We start from the raw sequence: 19,296 nt of genomic DNA, 5'->3' as shown, positions 1-19,296 counted from the left end.
CACCTGTGATATAAAATAAATCTATAGAAACCTAGGTGGCCAACTTTCTTAAAAATATTCTGGTATAAGGATTTTTTGTTTTGATGTGTAAGGGGGGGTTAATGTGAGTATACAATCCAGTTTTCGGGGTTGAAAGCCCCCAATTTGGCCGCCATCTAGGAAAAAGGGTTAAAAACTGTTTGTTTTTTTTTCGATATCTTGGAAACCGTTCGTCTCACAGAAAAAATAATAAGACTTTTTTTTATTGAAAATTAGTTTTTCTACAATTAAGGGACTTTTTTCTGTAAAATTGAAAATAAAGAAGTTATTCTTCAAAATAGATTACCATTTTCAAGAAAAAATATAATTCTTGAAAATGGTTATCATTTTGAAGAATAACTTCTTTATTTTCAATTTTACAGAAAAAAGTCCCTTAATTGTAGAAAAACTAATTTTCAATAAAAAAAAGTCTTATTATTTTTTCTGTGAGACGAACGGTTTCCAAGATATCGAAAAAAAAACAAACAGTTTTTAACCCTTTTTCCTAGATGGCGGCCAAATTGGGGGCTTTCAACCCCGAAAACTGGATTGTATACTCACATTAACCCCCCCTTACACATCAAAACAAAAAATCTTGTCCTACCCAAAATGCAAGGTAACATTTCAATGGACTATATGCAAATTACCCTTTATTAATACCTTTGTCCCTATATGAAAAATTGCAATTTTTTTGAAGTTTATTGCCTACAGATCGAAAAAAGTGTATCAAATCGAAAAACCGTTAGTTTAGTAAATGAAGGTAATAAAAAGATCTACAACTTTTACTACGAACTATTTTCCAAAAAAAGCTCAAAAAAAAAAAGATATGACAAAAATAAGAAAATCGCCTTTTGACGTGTTTCAAAAAAACCACCCTAACTCTTAAACCGGAGGGATAATCGAAAAAAGTTATTTAACATGTATTGTAGGAAATTAAATTATCTTCAAGTTTTCCATACACTTTTTTTTATGTAGGTTCAAAAATACGTGAGTTATGTGAAAAAGTAAAACTTTTATAAAAAACTAAATGGCGGCCAAATGACTCTAGGTCCGAGTGTGCAAAATGAGGGTTTTCGGCTGGTATTTTGATACTCTTTCGAGTTCTGGAGTCCAAATACATTTTGGAATTTTTTCCCAGCAAAATTCTTACTTTCCCGTACTTTTCTTGGACTTAGAATAATTATTCATATTCTTGGACTTAGAAAAATTTTCAAATTTAGGACTTAGAAAAATTTTCAAATTTTGAATTTTTTTAAAAATTACCTAAAACATTTTTATTTAAGTGTAAACTGAAGGAGAAGTTTACTAGCTTTACAAAAAGGTATAGCACGTCATTGTGGTGGCAATCTATGATTTTTAATAATTTATTCGATGAATTTTCCATTCGATGAATTGCTTTCGACGAATTGTCATTCGAGCAATTGTCATTCGAGGAACTGTTATTCGAAGAATTTTCATTCAATGGCCATATATTTTTGTAAAGCGAGCAACTTTTACTTTTATTTTGAATTTAAATAAAAATGTTTTAAGAATTTTCAACTAAAAATTTTGAAAATATTTCTAAGTCCAAAAATATAAAAAATTATTCTAAGTGCTAATATGTGAAAAATTTAATTAAGTCGTGAAATATGAAATAGAAATTTTTTTTCATATTTTTGGACTAAGAAATTTTTTTTCGGGACTTAGAAAAATTTTTCATATTTCAGGACTTCGAAAAATTTTAAAATTTTGAAATTTTTTTTAAATTCCCTAAAACATTTTTATTTAAATGCATATTAAAAGAGAAAGTTACTAGCTTTACAAAAATGTATGGCACGCCATTGTGGTGGCAAACAATGATTTTTAATAATTTATTCGATGAATTTGTCATTCGATGAATTGTGATTCGATAAATTGTTTTCGACGAATTGTCATTCGAGGAATTGTCTTTCGAAGAATTTTCATTCGAAGAATTTGCTGAAAATGCATCAAAACTCATCGTAAAATAAAAGGAAATGAACACTAAATCAACCATGTAAAACAAATAATTAAGTGTTTTCTTAGAAAAAAGTTGTTTTGTTTTTTTTTATTAATTTCTCGAAAACGACAAGACATTTTTGCATCGGGGTTTCTTTGCTTCCTTAAGAACGAATGTTAAAATTTATCTTTGAAAACAAAATTAGCTTTTAATTACCTACATAAAATTTTGAAAAAAATTAGTTTGAAATTTTTGTTTTAGTTTTTTTTTCAAAATTTTGTGTTTGAAAAAAAAAATGGAAAAAAGGTTAAATAAAACGGTTTTATTTAAATGCAAAATTAGAGTGAAAGTTACTAGCTTTACAAAAAGATATAGCACGTCATTGTGGTGGCAACCTATGATTTTTAATAATTTATTCGATGAATTCGTCATTCGATGAATTGTCATTCGATAAATTGTTATTCGATGAATTGTTATTCGACGAACTGTCATTCGAGGAATTGTTGTTCGGTGAATTGTTTTTTTCGATCAATTGTGTTCGATGAATTGCCATTTGATGAATTGTTATTCGATGAATTGTTATTCGACGAATTGTCATTCGATGAATTGTTGTTCGGTGAATTGTTTTTTCGATCAATTGTGTTCGATGAATTGTAATTCGACGAATTGTTTTCTACGAATTTTCCGCAAATCAGGTATGCAATATTAAAAAAACAAAAAAATAATTGTTTATCTTAATAAAAAAAAAAAAAATGAATTAATTAAAACTTGTGTCTTTTTCATATTTACAATTTTTACAACGACAATTAATTCACTGAAATAGGAAAAAGCTATCTAAAATAAATTTTAATTTGAGAAGGAATATTTTCTACAGTAAGATAATTAGTTTCTATAAAACATAGTATTTTTTTAATATTCATAAAGTAGCAATTTTCTATAGAAAGGATAAATAATTAGATATCTCTCTGTTGTTGAAATTTAATAGGAAGCACTTTTAATTTATATCACCTAATTTATTTTGAAACATATAATTATAAAAGCCAGTCAATGGGTTTTAATTTATTTATGAAATTGATTCACAAGAATTTTTCTTTTGTTTTAGTTTCAACGAAAACAAGTAAAAAGATTTTTTATCTCTTCATTATTATTATTATTATTATTTTTTTTTTTTTGATTTTATGGATTTTGATAACATTTTATTATACTTCCAATGAAACGTTTGCCACAGTTATGAAAAAAAATTCAATAAGTCAGTTACTGACATAAATTGGAGTAAAGTTACCTTCAATATTGGAAAATTCCACGGAAAAACGAAAGTTGTTTTTTTTTTTTTGTTCATGGCAATTAACATTTTTACATTCGCATATATTTTTTGCGAGATATTTTTTTATTTAATCCATAAACTGTGCCATAAAAGCAAAGGCTTTCAAAAGAATCATAGAAACAAACAAATTATATAGATTTAAAGAATTATTAAAAATTTTATATCTTTACAATTTATTGATTGACTTTGTGTCTGTACGTAACGCATTTTTATTTTGTTTTTTGTTTTTAATTTTTTTTAATAAAGTTAGTATGAAGTTAAATTTTTTGCATTCATTGAAGATGAAATGACAGTAGAAAATTATAAACAAAACTAAAACAGATTTGTCTGTACGTGACGGCATAGTTAATTAATTAAATTAAAAAAAATTATGTAAGTAATTATGTAAAATTATTTCTCCATTGCCGTTTTTTTGGTTTTGATTAGAACGCAGAATTTTTGTGGCATTGAACCAAAAAAAAAAAAATTTATTTTTAAGCGTGCCATAAAAGATCCAGACAAGAATGTTTTTGTAGCGGGTAAGCCTTCCACAAAAATGATATATTTTTTTAACTTTTATCCGCAAAAAAAGTTAATTACTAAGCACCAAAAAAAAAATAAGATTTATGTTTAAAGTTACAAAATAGTTTACGTCAACTTAAATTCCTAGATTACAATGATTTATATTTATAAACTTCACTCAAACCATAGTTAAAAGCATTACCATCACCTAACTCTTTTTTTTTTGTCATTTTCATTATGTTTTTTTTTTTTGTCTTTTGGAATTTAGTCTCCACTCTACTCTACTCTACTCGATAATATATCTTCTAACTTATCTCATAAAATGTAGCTTCAATCCCTAACTATATGGTTGTTGGTTGAAATCCACACACTAAACATAAACATAAACATTATTATTGTAAATTGTGTTTCCATTTTTAGGGTTTTCAATACTCATGTATACTTAAATATACATTCACATAGCATATACCCACGTAATTTATATACTTTGGTTTTGGTTTTTTGGTTCAACTTTACTCATCAGCCATCCTTTTCAAAAAAGGAAAGGATACTTACATGGTCCTTTCTAAAAAGCCCCCCCATCTTCAGATTTTATGCTCGAAGAGGAAAATCGAAAAATCCACTAACACCTTACTTCTCTGTTCTCTTTTCTTCATCTCCTACAGTCTCTTACTTCTATAATACTCGTATGTAAGTATATTTTTGTATGTGAGAAGAAAAAAAAAAAATCAAATTTTCTAGGTCAATGGGAGCTTCAGAGGGCGTAAACAGAGGCACACATCTGAATATTATATAATAAGGATATGAAAAGGACTCTCGCTTTGGCAAGGGAGTTGGATTTTTTGTTCTGTTTATAATATTTTTTTTTAAACGGATAGCATCATGATTGTTGGTTCAGTTCACTATATCACCCTTTTCAGTGGTTTTTTTCTTCTTCGTTTTTACATATCAACTGATTTTGAAAAAAAAAAAAATAAAACAAAATCTATGCCCGTAAACTAATGAAGGCAAATAAGCCTTTTTTTCCTGGAAAAGAGTTGCGCCACTTAATTCTTATGTCGAAATTCAAAACTCTCCAGTCAAGTGTATCTTTAAGAATCCTCATTCCTAACTGAATTTTTATAGACCCTCCTTTTTTAAAATTTTTTTTTTTTCAAAGTAAAGAAGACTGAAGAAATTATTAAAAAGTACCTACTTGAAGATACTTTGGTCGTTCGTTCAAAAAACTTGAGCACTTTTCTTGGTTTTATTATTTCCCCCTTTATTATATGACAGAGAAGAAAACCACAAATTTAATTCCCAAAATATTTTCCTAATTAACAAATCATTTTTGATACATCTCAACAAAATCAAAATAAATATTTTTAAAATTTTAATAACAACGAAATCCGAAGACACAGGTCCTAATAAATGCATTTAATTTTTATCTTGTCAAAAAAAGCGACATCTAAAATTAAACAAAATCAAAATTTTAAAAAAAATATAGATATTTTTAAATTTAGACTATAGCTACCGGTATTTTTATATAAATTTTAAAAATATAATTTTTACTCATCATCATCAGATCTATCGCGGTGTGTTTCGCACAAAATTAATTATTTGAGTAAATATTTTTGTTTTAAAAATAAATTTCGTATTCACCTCTGTTGGAATTTTATGAACCAATACCATTTCTCAATAAGCGATGATACTATTTTTAAAGCATTTTTACACACAAAATTTTTATTGACTTTTACTTGTTTTTTTTTTTTTACATTTTTGTTTAAGAGAAAAAAAAACGATTATGTTTTTATTTGTTTAAACAAAAAAAAAAGTTCAAGTTCATTTTTTGAAGAGGAAAAGAAGAGGATTTCTCAAATGAATGTGTCGGATATTGACACCAAGTTGTCAAAAGCAAGGTGAACAATTTATAAGAAAAAAAAAAAAAAAATCATTTAGAATAAGTGGAAGAATTTAATTTGAATTACTTAAGAGCTTTGAGAAATTTAAAAATAGGCATCAGTCTTGATGTTTTTTTTTTTTTGCCTTGAACTTGACAAGATGGAATTTAATAGAATACAAATGGGAGAGTAGAAAAAAAAAAGAAATTAGATATTTATAAATGCACTTGACAACCAAAAAACAAGATTGGATGAGATTGATATGATAAATCAGGAAATTTTCAATTTTAGAGTAGCTAACCAATTAGGGGGGAAAGAGATTTTATGGTTACCCATTTAACATGTCAGTGACATGAATTTTGATTTATTTTAACCATAGTGTTATACATGAACTTGTACATGTAGATTGTTTATAATGTGAAAGGTCACGCAGTTAAAAACAAAAATTAGTCTCGATATAACACTAAACACTATGACTATGTTTACAACCTTTCGTTAAATACTTTTTTTTTTAACTTTAAATTTACGATAACGAAAGTATGTACTTCCATCACTTTCTATCCCGTTTAAGCTGAGGGAGAAATTTTATAAATAATTGAATATTTTAGGTACTAAATAATTTTTTTTTAATAGATTTACAAATAGAACTTTTTATAACAATGCAATGCATTAAATATTTTTTTTTTCGAATGTCTTATACAGTTTTGACTATTTCATTTGTATGGCCCAGTTTTTTCTACTATCTAGTAGCTTCTCTTTTTTTTGATTTTATTCGCAAAGAAAAACAAACAAAATCTTACACTACTAAGGCCCATTTGCTCATACGAATAATAAATTTGATTCATAGCTAGGTCGAACATAGCTCTTATTTTTTACTTAGTGTTTTCCAAGTTTCTAAAAAATATTTATGTTCAACCTAGCAATGATTTAGTTTCATGCTAGAAATCCCTGGGAATTTTAATTCAAATGTCAAATAAATTTTAAATTCAATTATTTTTCATGTTTTCTGAATTTTTTTGATTAAATAATAATAAATGTGGTTAAATATTGAATTGAAGTTTGTGTGTGTAATTTTATCTTTTTTGGAAAAATTACTAATATTTCGAAAATTTAAAAATTTTTATTTGACACAAGAATAAAATTAAAAACGTCACATAAACCTAAAATTGTGAATAAGTTGGATAAACTGTCAAATTTGTGTGCTGCAAAATCTTGTAGATATAGAAAATTTAACCCTCCACGGAGGATTAATATGAAAAATATGTTTGCACATAAGTTAAGTTCAATTTTAAGTAATCTTTTTTACTACCCGTTGCATTTTTTAAGTAATATTCCCGCGTATTTTGTAAAATAAATTTGCTTAGGTAAAACATAAACTGCTTAAGTTCTACAATTTCTTCCACCTAAGTTATGTTAAACTTAAAGGAATTTATGACACAATTTGAAGTTCGTGCAAACCATTATGTAGAACTTAAAGGTTTATGTTTCACATAAATATTTAAGACTCGTTTCACCAAATGGGCCTAAGTATAATTTTTTTTATAAAATACAGCAATCAACTTTATTAATAAACATATTATTTGTTGTTTTTTGTTTCATTTTAAAATAATTCAATAATATTTTATTAAAATTATAATTATTATAACGGAATAAGTTAGTTTTCATAATCAGAATTAAAATTATGCAAACTCTTATGTTAAAAATTGGTCAAAGTACATACAAAAAATATTTTTTATTTTACTTTGATACAAAATTTAATATAAAATTTGTTTACTAAAATTTCAAAACCATCTTTGTACCTAAGCATTTTAAGATTTTTTTTTTTTTCAAAATCGTTTCAAAAAATTTGTACGACATTATAAAACAAAAAAAAAGGAGAATTCATAAAACAAAGTTTCGAAAAATTCACTGATCCGTTTTTAAAAAATTGTTTTTTCCAAAACAAAAAAAAAATTGGTTTTTAAAGGGTTTTTCTTAATTTTGAAACTTTGTGAACAAATATATTCTTTAAGTCTTCTATACGAAAAAAATATACATCAAGAAAACAGCAGGTACACTTAATAATGGTCAAAGAATTTTTTTGAAGTGAAAACTTCTTTAGTATCGTAGTGATTTGAAACAAGATGAAACGAAAACGCGACATGACTTCAACTTATTATAACTTTTTTGTTTTAATAGATAAATGAATGAAATTTGTACTGTAGATAGGTAATTAAATAAATTATAATTGTACAAAGTTTCATATTCATATTCAAAATTCTGAGATAACGGTAAAAAGATGTTCTTTTCCAACACACGTTATATCTTTTGATCTAGTGCACATATAAATTTGATTTAACTTTAATACGCATGCTGATAACATAACCTTTTATTTGATGTATCACACATAACGGTACGTACTCTACAAGTTACACAATCTTAAATTGAAAAAATTGAAAAATACCTCAAAACACCTGTGAAGATCTGTTGTCGATGACCAGCCACTAGTGTAGGAAGTACCGTAATCTCAGTTTTATTTTTCGAGATGGTTGACTTTAAAAAAATTTTACTTTTTTGTAGGCATGGTAGAAACATGATTGAAAAGCCAAATAAAAGGTGAAATAATAAGCTTTCAGATAATTTAAAATTTATTATTTTTTAATTTATAAGGTTGTCATATAAAAGATATGGATTTAAAGGTGATAGAATAAAAAAAGGTAAATTTTTTCGATTTTTATTTTATGCAAGAAAAAAAATTTTTAAGGTTTCACTTCTACCACGTGTGAATTGCACACATGAATTTTTTTTTAATTTGCGAATTCCTCGTAAAATTCGACTTTAACGAATATTTTAACACAGTTAGTAGTTTTTACATTAAAATTAGAAAAAAAAATCATTAAAATTGTTACTGCACTAAAAAAAAAATAAAATCAATTTTTTGAAAAGGGGCTAGAGTTTTAAAGTTTGAAAATTTGGTTGGAAATATTGGTTTTGTTTTTTTTTTTTTTTAATTTTTGATTTAAAACAAATTGAAAATATTTGTAGGTATGTATGTAAAATCCAAAAAATAAAGAAATAATTCTGTATGAACATAATTTTGTATTCTATTATTCTGCTGTTCTATTAGTCTGTATTTGAAAATAATAGATAATTTTGATTACAAAAAAAATTAATTTGAACTTAAAATTTTTGAAACGCAGAATTTCGGAATATGAAATTTTAGAAACCGAATTTAGACATCCATAGAATTATGAACCTAACCCAAAACTTAAATTTAATTTTGAAAACAATATATCGGATCTGAATTTTAGAAGTCTTTTGTTTTTAATTACTTACGATTTTTAGAATTATATTGAAAGTGCTTACCTGAAATAGAAAAAAAAAGATTATTAGTTTTTACAAAATATAAAAAACAATATTATAATTATATAAAATACAATTGTACAATTTTTATTCGAGTTCGAATAAAAAATTAAAAAAGAAAACATCCCAGCACTTTAACCTTAAAAAAGAAATAAATAGAGTTCTATAGAGACAACATCAAAGAAAAATTCAAAACTTTCCTTTTACACATCGGATTTTAAAAAATGTTGGGTTTTTTTTATCTTTTTTCGATTATAAAAACAAAAGCTGACATTTATATCTCTTCACACCAATGTTTTCAATTTCAATTGCTTCTTTAATAGCTTAATTATATGGTGATCTCATAACTTTTCCAATTTGACAAAATAGAATTCAAGCTCAGTGAAAAAAGTGTAGCAAAAACTTATACTTTTAGTCAACATAAGAGCCTTTTTCATTAAAAACTTGAAAATTTTAAACAATCAAGTATGAGCTTGACTCCGAAGACCAAAAATAAGAAATAAACAGATTTAGATTTAAGTTTTTGTTTTCGTTTTATTTCGATCAAATAATACTTGGTCCCAAAATCAGTTCAAATGCACCATCTTACTTCAAAAGCAGAGGAGCTGGAGCGGCAGCATAAGCAGCTGGAGCAAAAGCTGGAGCGGCAGCATAAGCAGCTGGAGCGAAAGCTGGGGCAGCGGCATAAGCAGCTGGAGCGTAAGCTGGAGCGGCAGCGTATACAGCAGCATAAGCTGGGTAAGCAGCCGAGTGGGCAACAGAGTGAGCATTGTAGCTTGATGCGTATGGTGCAACATATGAAGCGTATGCAGCTGGAGCAGCTACGACAGGTGCAGAGTAGGCCAGTGGAGCAACAAGTCCTGGTTTGGCAGCAGCAAGAGCAACAACAGCCATGAAGCAGATAGCAGCCTATAAAAATTAATTGTTTAATCCTTAGTTATCCTTCATCCTTTATTTATTTTTTTTTTTTTTAAGAAAACTTACGAATTTGAACATCTTGAGAGGTTTTTTGATTTGTTTGGTTTACTTCGATTGAACGAAAACTGAACTTTGATAATGTTACCGTTATTGACACTCGTTTATATACCCAATTTGTCTGCAAGTTATTATAGTTAATCAATATTCAAAAGGCATAGGCTACAGTAGTTGAAATCGAAAGCAATTACGCACTTAAAGTTATCACGTCCACACCCCAAACAAAAATTCATGCGATATTGCGGTCTTTTCGTTACGTATAATGGCCTTCGATGACCTTCTCGCTCGTCTGCATTGTAAGTATGTACTTTTTTTGGATTCTTCATTTGGCTACCAAATGATGGTAAAATGGTTTTAAAATTTGGAAATTATACTGAAATTGGTTCAGTCCTTCAAGACTTAAAAAAGCCTTTAAAAATAAGTTCACCATTACATACCCTTAATGAATTTTAATCAATGACAAAGTGACTCAAGCTAAAACTGTTTATAATATAGTTTTGTGTTGGGTGATGTTCACAGAAAGCGTTGTTTCGCGATGTATGATAACTTTGTTTCATAATATTTGATGGTGTTTAACAGTGTTCTATGTTGTTAAATGATGCTTTATGAAGATATGCATGGCGATTTGTTATGAAATTGATAAATGGTGTGTATGATAATGTGCAATGATGTTTGATAATGTATTATTTGTTGATTTGTGGTAATGTATAACGATGTTTGATGATGTATGATTTGATAACGTTTGGTGATTTGATGATGATAAAATTTGTTTTTATTGATTTTTAGAGTTTTAACACTTTGATTCATAATGTGTGGTAGTTCTGTATGATAATGGTGATGATGTTTGGCGATGTTTGCCAATGTTTTTCGTTGTTTAATGATGTACTTTGAAATATAATGATATATAAGGCTATGTAGAATGTTGTTTGACGATGTATGATTAGGTTTTTGTAGAACATTGTACACTTTTAGCGTAATTTTACTTTTGTGTGATCGTGTATGATGATGTTTTATCATGTTTAATGAAGTTTTTAAATGTATCAGGCAGTTTTTCGTGACGTATGATGTGTGGAGATAAAGCATAGAGTAGTTTGATAATTCTTGAAAATGTTTCACGATGTATTTTGAGTAAAAGGCAAATTTAATCATGTATAACTTTTCTGTTATCGTGTATGATGATGTTTCATCATGTTTAATGAAGTTTTTAAATGTGACAGGCAGTTTTTCGTTATGTGTGATGTGTGGAGATAAAGCATAGAGTAGTTTGATAATTTTTGAAAATGTTTCACGATGTATTTTGAGTAAAAGGCAAATTTGACCATGTATGACTTTTCTGTGATCGTGTATGATGATGTTTCATCATGTTTAATGAAGTTTTTGAATGTGTCAGGCAGTTTTTCGTGACGTGTGATGTGTGGAGATAAAGCCTAGAGTAGTTTGATAATTTTTGAAAATGTTTCACGATGTATTTTGAGTAAAAGGCAAATTTGACCATGTATGACTTTTCTGTGATCGTGTATGATGATGTTTCATCATGTTTAGTGAAGTTTTTAAATGTGTCAGGCAGTTTTTCGTAAGGTGTGATGTGTCAAGATAGTGCATGACGTAGTTCGATAGTTTTTAAAAATTTCTCATGATGTATTTTTAGTAAGAGGCATGTTTTACCATGTATAACGATGTTCATGTTGACCGATGGTGTTTTTATTGTTTTGAGATTCAACACAAAGTTTTTTTTTCGTTCTTTACGTTATACCCACTGCTTTTTGACAAAAAAAAATTTTTAAATAAACGTTGAAAGATTCAATGACCATAAAATCCAATTAAGACTGTTTCAATATTTCTTGTCATCCAATTAAACAATTAAATGAAAGAAGAAAATAACATTAATGTCCTTATAGCTTTGTGTCCAGGGCCCGAAAATAAAAATGTCATTTAAAGATAAAATTCTTTTATTTTTCTATTTTTTTTTTTTAAGCTCAACAAACAAATTATATTTTACATTTAGATATAATATAATAAACGTATATAAACAAAAAAAAAAGAAAAACAGAAGAACAAAAGATAAAATAAAAAAATAATAAGATTAAATCACTGAAACAAAAAGCTCACATTCACTGTACTGTGTTTTCAATTAATTTGTAAAAGAAAAAAAAAATGAAAGAAAAAAAAATATTACACAAACGCTATATCGTATAGAGAAAAAAAAAATTAAAACCAAAAGGACTCGCTTGCCATAGCAATGTCACACAAATCCTCATCATGTTAAGACTGTCACGATTTTACTAAGCCTCATAGCATACTTTTAAAGTAGACAAAGCAGTAGCAGGATTTCTATTCTATGTTTTATTTTTCCTATATTTTTTTTTCCTGTCACACAACTTTTCCTTTCTGCCTACATTTACTTATGTTCTAATACAATACTCTTTCTCCCTATCCTAACTGCAAAGAACAAATGAAACCACATATACACATATCAGTTGGCTATTAGGACCAACAGCTGGAATAAAGTGTTCAAGGAGTGATTTTTATTTCAAACCAGAGGATATGATATTGCTTTATGCGGTTTTGTGCAAATCTGGTCTTTCATCACAAGTAGGCATAATATTTATTATACTATACCACCAGAGAGGTTTTTGAGGACTTTTCTATTGGTCCTTTCTGTAAGTGTGTTGTTTTTCGTGGATTGGAATGGGATGTTCAACAAAAATTACTGCGGATTTAGGATAAAAACATGCGTCGAGAAAAGTTTGATTTAAAATAATAGAATTAACGTAGACGGGAATTTTGAAATTTATGTCAACCAATGAAAGAAGATATATTTTTATGTTTATTTGATTTGATACTGATATTGATATTGATACTGATACTGATACTGATACTGATACTGATACTGATACTGATACTGATAATGATACTGATATTGATACTGATACTGATACTGATACTGATACAGATACTGATACTGATGCTGATACTAATACTGATACTGATACTGATACTGATAATGATACTGATATTGATACTGATACTGATGCTGATACTGATACTAATACTAATACTGATACTGATACTGATACTGATACTGATACTGATACTGATACTGATACTGATACTGATACTGATACTTATACTGATACTGATACTGATACTGATACTGATACTGATACTGATACTGATACTGATACTGATACTGATACTGATACTGATACTGATACTGACACTGACACTGACACTGACACTGACACTGACACTGACACTGATACTGATACCCTAGGAGACATTATTAAGTTCTTAAACAAAAGTTGTTCAATTTAGCCTCCGGTATAAATTTTTAATGATTTCGGTATGAATTTGAACAGTTAGGAAAAGAATTTCCTTTCTTGGAACAACGAATTAAAAATCAATGTTCCCACTAAACTTTCCAGCTTTAACCTCTTTTTCAAGCCAAGTTTATCAGATATAGCAAATGTTCTCTTTATATTTGCTAAATTTATATCAAATTCAAACATTTTTCATTGAAAACTAAAAGCTTTATAACAATTTCCAATCAAAACTTATCGATACTTGAACAACTTACAATGAACTTAACAATTGAAAATGTACACACATATCGTTCAACCATCAAGGTTATTATAACGCTCATATGATTTTAGTTTAGTTTCACTTGAAATAGAAAGATAAACTTGTGTCAAGTTTCTTAGTTTATCATAAATTCACCACCAATCTCCAGCATCAATTCTCTTATACACAGACGAAAAGTAGTAATCAAACATTTATGTAGTAGAAGTTCAAATGAATTGGTTATTTATTATAACCTTCGATCATTCTATTTGAGTGATTCTTGATTTTTTTGTATTAAGTGATGACACTTTACTAAAAAAGTACTAAATTCACTACTTTTTCTACAATCAGTGTATACATTTTTTCTGTTATAATAATATGGTGTTTGAGATTTTGTTTAACAAATGGAGTATCTTAAGAAGGTTTAACATAGGATTGTATGTATATATTTTGCCGAATTATTCATACTATTACAAAGCCGTGAAAAATGATCCAAAATTATGGAACAAATGGGGAAAAAGTACTACCATTTTTAGTTGAACTACTTTAAATTTATAGCGATATGAATTTAAAAAAAAGAAATACTGTTACAGTAAAGAAATCTTATGAATATACAGGAAAAGTGTTGCCACTTTGGAAAACGTATTGTAAAAAAAAAACAATTAATTGTTATGTTTTATTCAGAAAAAAGAAAGTTAAAATTAATTTCATGATTATTTTTGGAATTTCTTTGAGAAAACAAAAATTCTAATCAAGTGTCAACTCTGTTTTTTAGCATCCAACTACCATTGGAAGATTTATCAAAACGGAAAACCATTCTCATGTTGGAGGAGGTGTATGTCATGGTCCTTTAAGTTTGTTTTGTTAACACAACTCCTCTCACAACCATGCATCCTGACAGGAGATAAACTTTATTGTTTGCAAAAATATTCTGACCTTCTGTGTGCGTTCCGTTATAATAACTTTGGTTTCCTTTTTTTTTCCTTCATTCTTGTTTTTGTCATTTTTTTTTTTGTGTTATATTTTCTTTTGTTGCAAAAAGTGGAGGCGTTTGAAAGATGACCGGAGATAGAGAGCAGCATGAAAGTGACATCTACAAATTATTATTTCTCCTTGCGCGTAGAGTAAAGTACCTACACTTTGAAATTAATTTATTTCTATATAGATTTCTTTGGACAAGGACGAGAACACAACAACGAAGAAGAAGAAGACCCAGAAAAGGATTGCTCTTTAATGTTAAATTTCTCATCTGTCATTTTGGTTGTCTTGTCTTACAGAGAGAGCACCAAAAGCACATGCTACCAATAAATTCTGACAGAAAAGTAGAAAAAAAAATGGTCCAATTGAAAAGTAACTAATCTTACGATTCAATACGACACAGAGTCGATTTCTAGTCAGAGAGAGTGGAATGTTCATTTTTTTGAAGGATTTTAGTTCTTTTTTTATGTTGATTGCTGAGTGATGAAGTAAAAAAAAGGAACATAAAACATTTGGATTTCAATTCGACTTTTATTCGCCATCTGTTATAAAACTGGAAAGCTTGAGTTGAAAGAAGAAAATAAAAAAACAAAATGCCGCATTCTCATCGTGATGTTGGAGGCAGCGGCGGCGCCCGATGTTGGTGTTCGCTACACGTGGTGAAGCATTGAAAATCCATTAAAAAAGGATTCAGTTCTTGGTTCGTTCTTCGATATCCGCATCCGAATGGCCAAGAGCAACTTGGGAAATACGGAAATAACTTTCGATGTTGCTCGAGGTTGGATAGAGAATCGAAAAAAAAGTCCTTTTTTTCTTCATTTTCTTTTTTTATTTTTATTTTTTTTAAGAAAACTAGAAATTACTGTAGGCGTTCGTCGGCATCGACATCCTTAAGGCTGGTGTCATCAATGGCTTCTGAAATTTAATCAAAGGCATAGTACAACACAAGTAAGGAGTATGTCATCATTTTTGGTATTCTATAGGGATAAAGGAATGTGTAGTATAGATCGTGTAGTTTATTTTTTCCAATAAACATAACCGAAAGCTGATAACCTTACGGCAACGGAATTTTGATGTTGGGACAGGACAACGGATGATGATATTTTTTTTTTCTTTCTTTTTTTTTCGAAAAAAAAGTAAAACAATTTTTTGTTCATTCCTTGAAAAGGAAATAGTTTTGCAAATAGAAAAAAAGACATCCAAGAATCTGAGTATTAATGGAAAAAGGGTTTTGGATGAATACAAAACACACACGAAAAAAAGGACATTTTGTGGAATCAATTTGTGTTTATATTTCTTGGTATACAACAAAAAAAAAAAGGACCAACAATATTGTATGTGTCGAATCTTCTTGAATGTTAATAAAAAATATAAATTTCCGGTTGTTATTATCAAAAGAAAATTCGATGAAGTGGAAGGCGATTTCTACCTGTTGGTATGGCACACAATTTAAAAAGGAGAAGAATTTGACATTCATGAATTTAAATAGTTTAAGGTTCATAGGATAAATACAATTTTGAATCAATTTTTTGAGATTGTTACCAATATTTAAATTGATATTTATAATTGAAATAAAATTTCACAAAAAGAATGCTTGGCTATCGAATCAATTTTTGATTTCCGAAAAGTTTGCAAAGCAAACGGACTTAATACCACTGTTGTTTAAAACGGGAAAAAAATTCTGTTACTATGGTAAAATTTAAATCTCGCAAGCTAGAGCTTCTATAAGACTTTTAATAAATTATTCCTTCTTTTTGAACACATAAAAAAAATTACTTTTTTCATGCACAGCATTTTTATAGAAGCTTTACAGAAGTTAAAATGTAGCTTCTGTAACATCTTATAGAAGCTGAAATGTTGTATAAAATTGCTTAATATAGACTTTTTGTTGTAATTTGAGGCATTTTATAAAAAAAATTCTTTAACCTATCTGTCAAAGTCACAAACTTTTAAAATTAGGTAGATGTAATTTAGATGTGACGTTCGAAAATAGATTCAGTTTGCTTCGTGACATTTAGAAAAAATACTCTAGATTTTTGAATGAAGTCAGGGATATCGTATTCAATATGAATTTAAAGAAATTTTATAAAAACAACTGTGTTTTTATAACTACTCAAAAACGTAACGGGTGTGACATTTTTTGTGTAGCGGGTGTGACATTGTATTTAAAATCTTATTTATACAATACATAAATATTAAAGAAAAAAATCAATTCATTCAAATTTTTTAGAGTCAGAAACTGAGTTTGCATTCCAATAAATTGATTAGAGATTTTTTTTGGGCAAATTGTTTAAATTTTTGATTAAAATGCGCGTCCGCCGGCAATATAGTTTAATCTAGGATTTTTAAAATAATGCTTGCTCTTACTTTTAGAGTGTTAATGTTTCCAATTAAAAAAAAAAAACTTTCATTTTTTTTTAATTTTTAAATTCTGGTATATACAAAAATTAAACTTGTATGAAATTATTAAAGTAAAAATTATTTAGGTAATTTTCTTTAAGTGGCCAACTTGCGTTTAATTACTAAGAGGTTTTCTCGCAAAAACAGTCTACTTTATTTTTAGAGTTTAACCATTTAACGCCAATAGCTATGATTTTAACCCAGTTTTTAAAGTATTTATGAATGTATGTTCCAGCATAATTTTCAAACTACTTATCATAATTTAACGAATGAGGTATTGTTAAAAGCGCCTTGCTTTTCCAACGGTTATGAGCTATGAAACTATACGGGTTTCAATTCTTAAATCTATTTTTTTGTATTTTTTATCTAAGCGGTCTTAAATTTGATAAATAATTATATTGTTTGCTGAAGCTTTGTAGATTAAGAATGCTTTTTTTAGTTCATGACTTCTTCTACTAAGTACATTATATCCATTTGCTTACAGTGGAAGAAAATATAATAATGAATTATGATTATATTTGAAAAATCATATCAAATCATCATTATTTAAAAATAAATAAATAAACACTTAATTGATTAACTATTTATATGTGCTTGACTTTACCCCAAACCACTTAAACTTATTGCTTTTAAAATTACATTATATTGAATGACAATGATAAAGCAAATAACCCAATATCCAAGTCATCACACTTCCCTGTGGGTTTTTTTTTGTATTTTTCATTTTCATGAAACATTATCCCAAACACTTTATCAATTTCAATTGCTTTCTTAACTTTGAATTTTATTATTTTTTTTTTTTACTTTTTCCATAAATCTTAACGAAAAATCTCATCTTTCAGTGGTTAACATTTAAAAGCCAAAAGCAATTTATATTTACAATAAATGTTTGTAAGGCATGATATGGTGTTTCTAAGAAAGTGTATGTTTGTATAGAGATTTGTACGGTGAGATATTGTCACGCGGAATTGCGTACAAGGACATTTTTCAAAAATCTTGCAATTCATTTGCCTTATTTTTGTGGTTTTCAATGGATAACAAATGCGAAGAAAAAAGATTTTGATATTCCATATGTTTTTGTTTACAAAAAATGTGTGGACGTGGACACTGTGGCGTATGTGTAACATTTTTTGTGTATAAAAACGATAAAATTGTCTAATTTATTTAATTTCTTTTTTTTTCTTCAAACATTCAAATTTGAAATAAAATACAAAATTAATTTTATTTATTTTTTACAGTTGAAGGACTCTTCCTTAAGAGTACTTTTGAATTTTACCCTTATTGAAGATTAGGTTACTATGAAAACTTGACGTAGAAAAAAAAATATTCAGTCAGGTGTTTTTGATGTACATAAAAATGTTTATCCTTCAAAATATTGCTTCAAGGATATCAAATAAGATATTCATTCAATTTGTATTTGAAAAAAAAAAAATAATTTTTTTTTCATATCGATTGTTTTGTTTTTGCAGAAAAAAAAATATTCTTCTCCCATATCCTTGTCAAAGAAAGGAAAAAAAAAAATACACCTCTCATCAAAACCAATAAACCACAAGAGTTACTTAAATCCCAATAAGATGGTTTTTCTCCTTCTTGAAGCTGGTACAGTAGATTGTCCAGGATCATCTTTTCTGTGCTCACTGTATAAAAGAAAAACACTTTATCCTTCTTCTGCCAACATGTTTGCTGTGGCATTTGCACGTGTGAACTTTATCCATGAAGTAGAGTAACTTATATTTTTTTTTTTTGAGATTTGTTAAACCAACAACAACAACAAAATTAAAGAAAATATTGAAGTTCAAGTTTGCCAAAGTTAAAAAGAAAAAAAGGAAATACCATATTGCTATTCAGAGAAGATTAGAATTTCTGATGAAGAGCTTAGTTATTGGTTTGTGGGTTAAAATGTGCTGTTTGGGGGAGAAAAGGGATATTTGGTAATTTCATCGTCAACCATCATAGCAACACAAGTTAAGGGTCACTTAAATAAGTATTTTGGTTTTTGAGAATAAAGAATTTCAAGGTTTAGAAATGAAATTGAATTCTTCAACCTAAAAAGTGATACCAAGAAAAATATAACATTTGTTCAAAATTATTTGTATTTTGGGGGACAAATTTATATGAATTCCCAGAAAATACCCTAAAGTAAACTTTTTATAAAATGATAAAAATGCACACAAGCAAGAATAATTGTTGTTGGTTTTGTTGGTAATGAAGTAGGTAATAGTTATGGTAAACACATATATACGCAAAATATGAATGGATGGGTATTTGATGCCTTTGGCAAATGACGTTGATGTATCGAGAAGTTTTGTGGTAATCTAGGAACATGGAATTCCAAATAAGGATGGATTATATTTTGTGCA

At 27.8% G+C, this 19,296-nt stretch overlaps 2 protein-coding genes across 8 annotated transcripts in view; both read right to left on the bottom strand.

Moving 5' to 3' along the window:
- The window catches only part of LOC129908116 (phosphatase and actin regulator 4), a 413,058-nt gene that overhangs the window by 74,677 nt on the left and 319,085 nt on the right, over window positions 1–19,296 (bottom strand). The gene's annotated exons all lie outside the window — the stretch shown is intronic.
- On the bottom strand, window positions 9,418–10,445 carry LOC129908135 (cuticle protein 16.5-like). The gene is made up of 2 exons (XM_055984455.1): window positions 10,007–10,445; window positions 9,418–9,931 (listed from the first exon to the last, which is right to left on the bottom strand). The coding sequence occupies exons 1-2, from the start codon at window positions 10,016–10,018 to the stop codon at window positions 9,608–9,610; spliced, it is 336 nt and encodes a 111-aa protein (XP_055840430.1). The 5' UTR covers window positions 10,019–10,445; the 3' UTR covers window positions 9,418–9,607.

This window comes from Episyrphus balteatus, chromosome 2 (genome assembly GCF_945859705.1).
Source record: "Episyrphus balteatus chromosome 2, idEpiBalt1.1, whole genome shotgun sequence".
NCBI classification, from domain to species: Eukaryota; Metazoa; Arthropoda; class Insecta; order Diptera; family Syrphidae; genus Episyrphus; species Episyrphus balteatus.
Note: the sequence above shows the minus strand (reverse complement) of the source record. Positions and strands in the feature narration are given on the sequence as shown.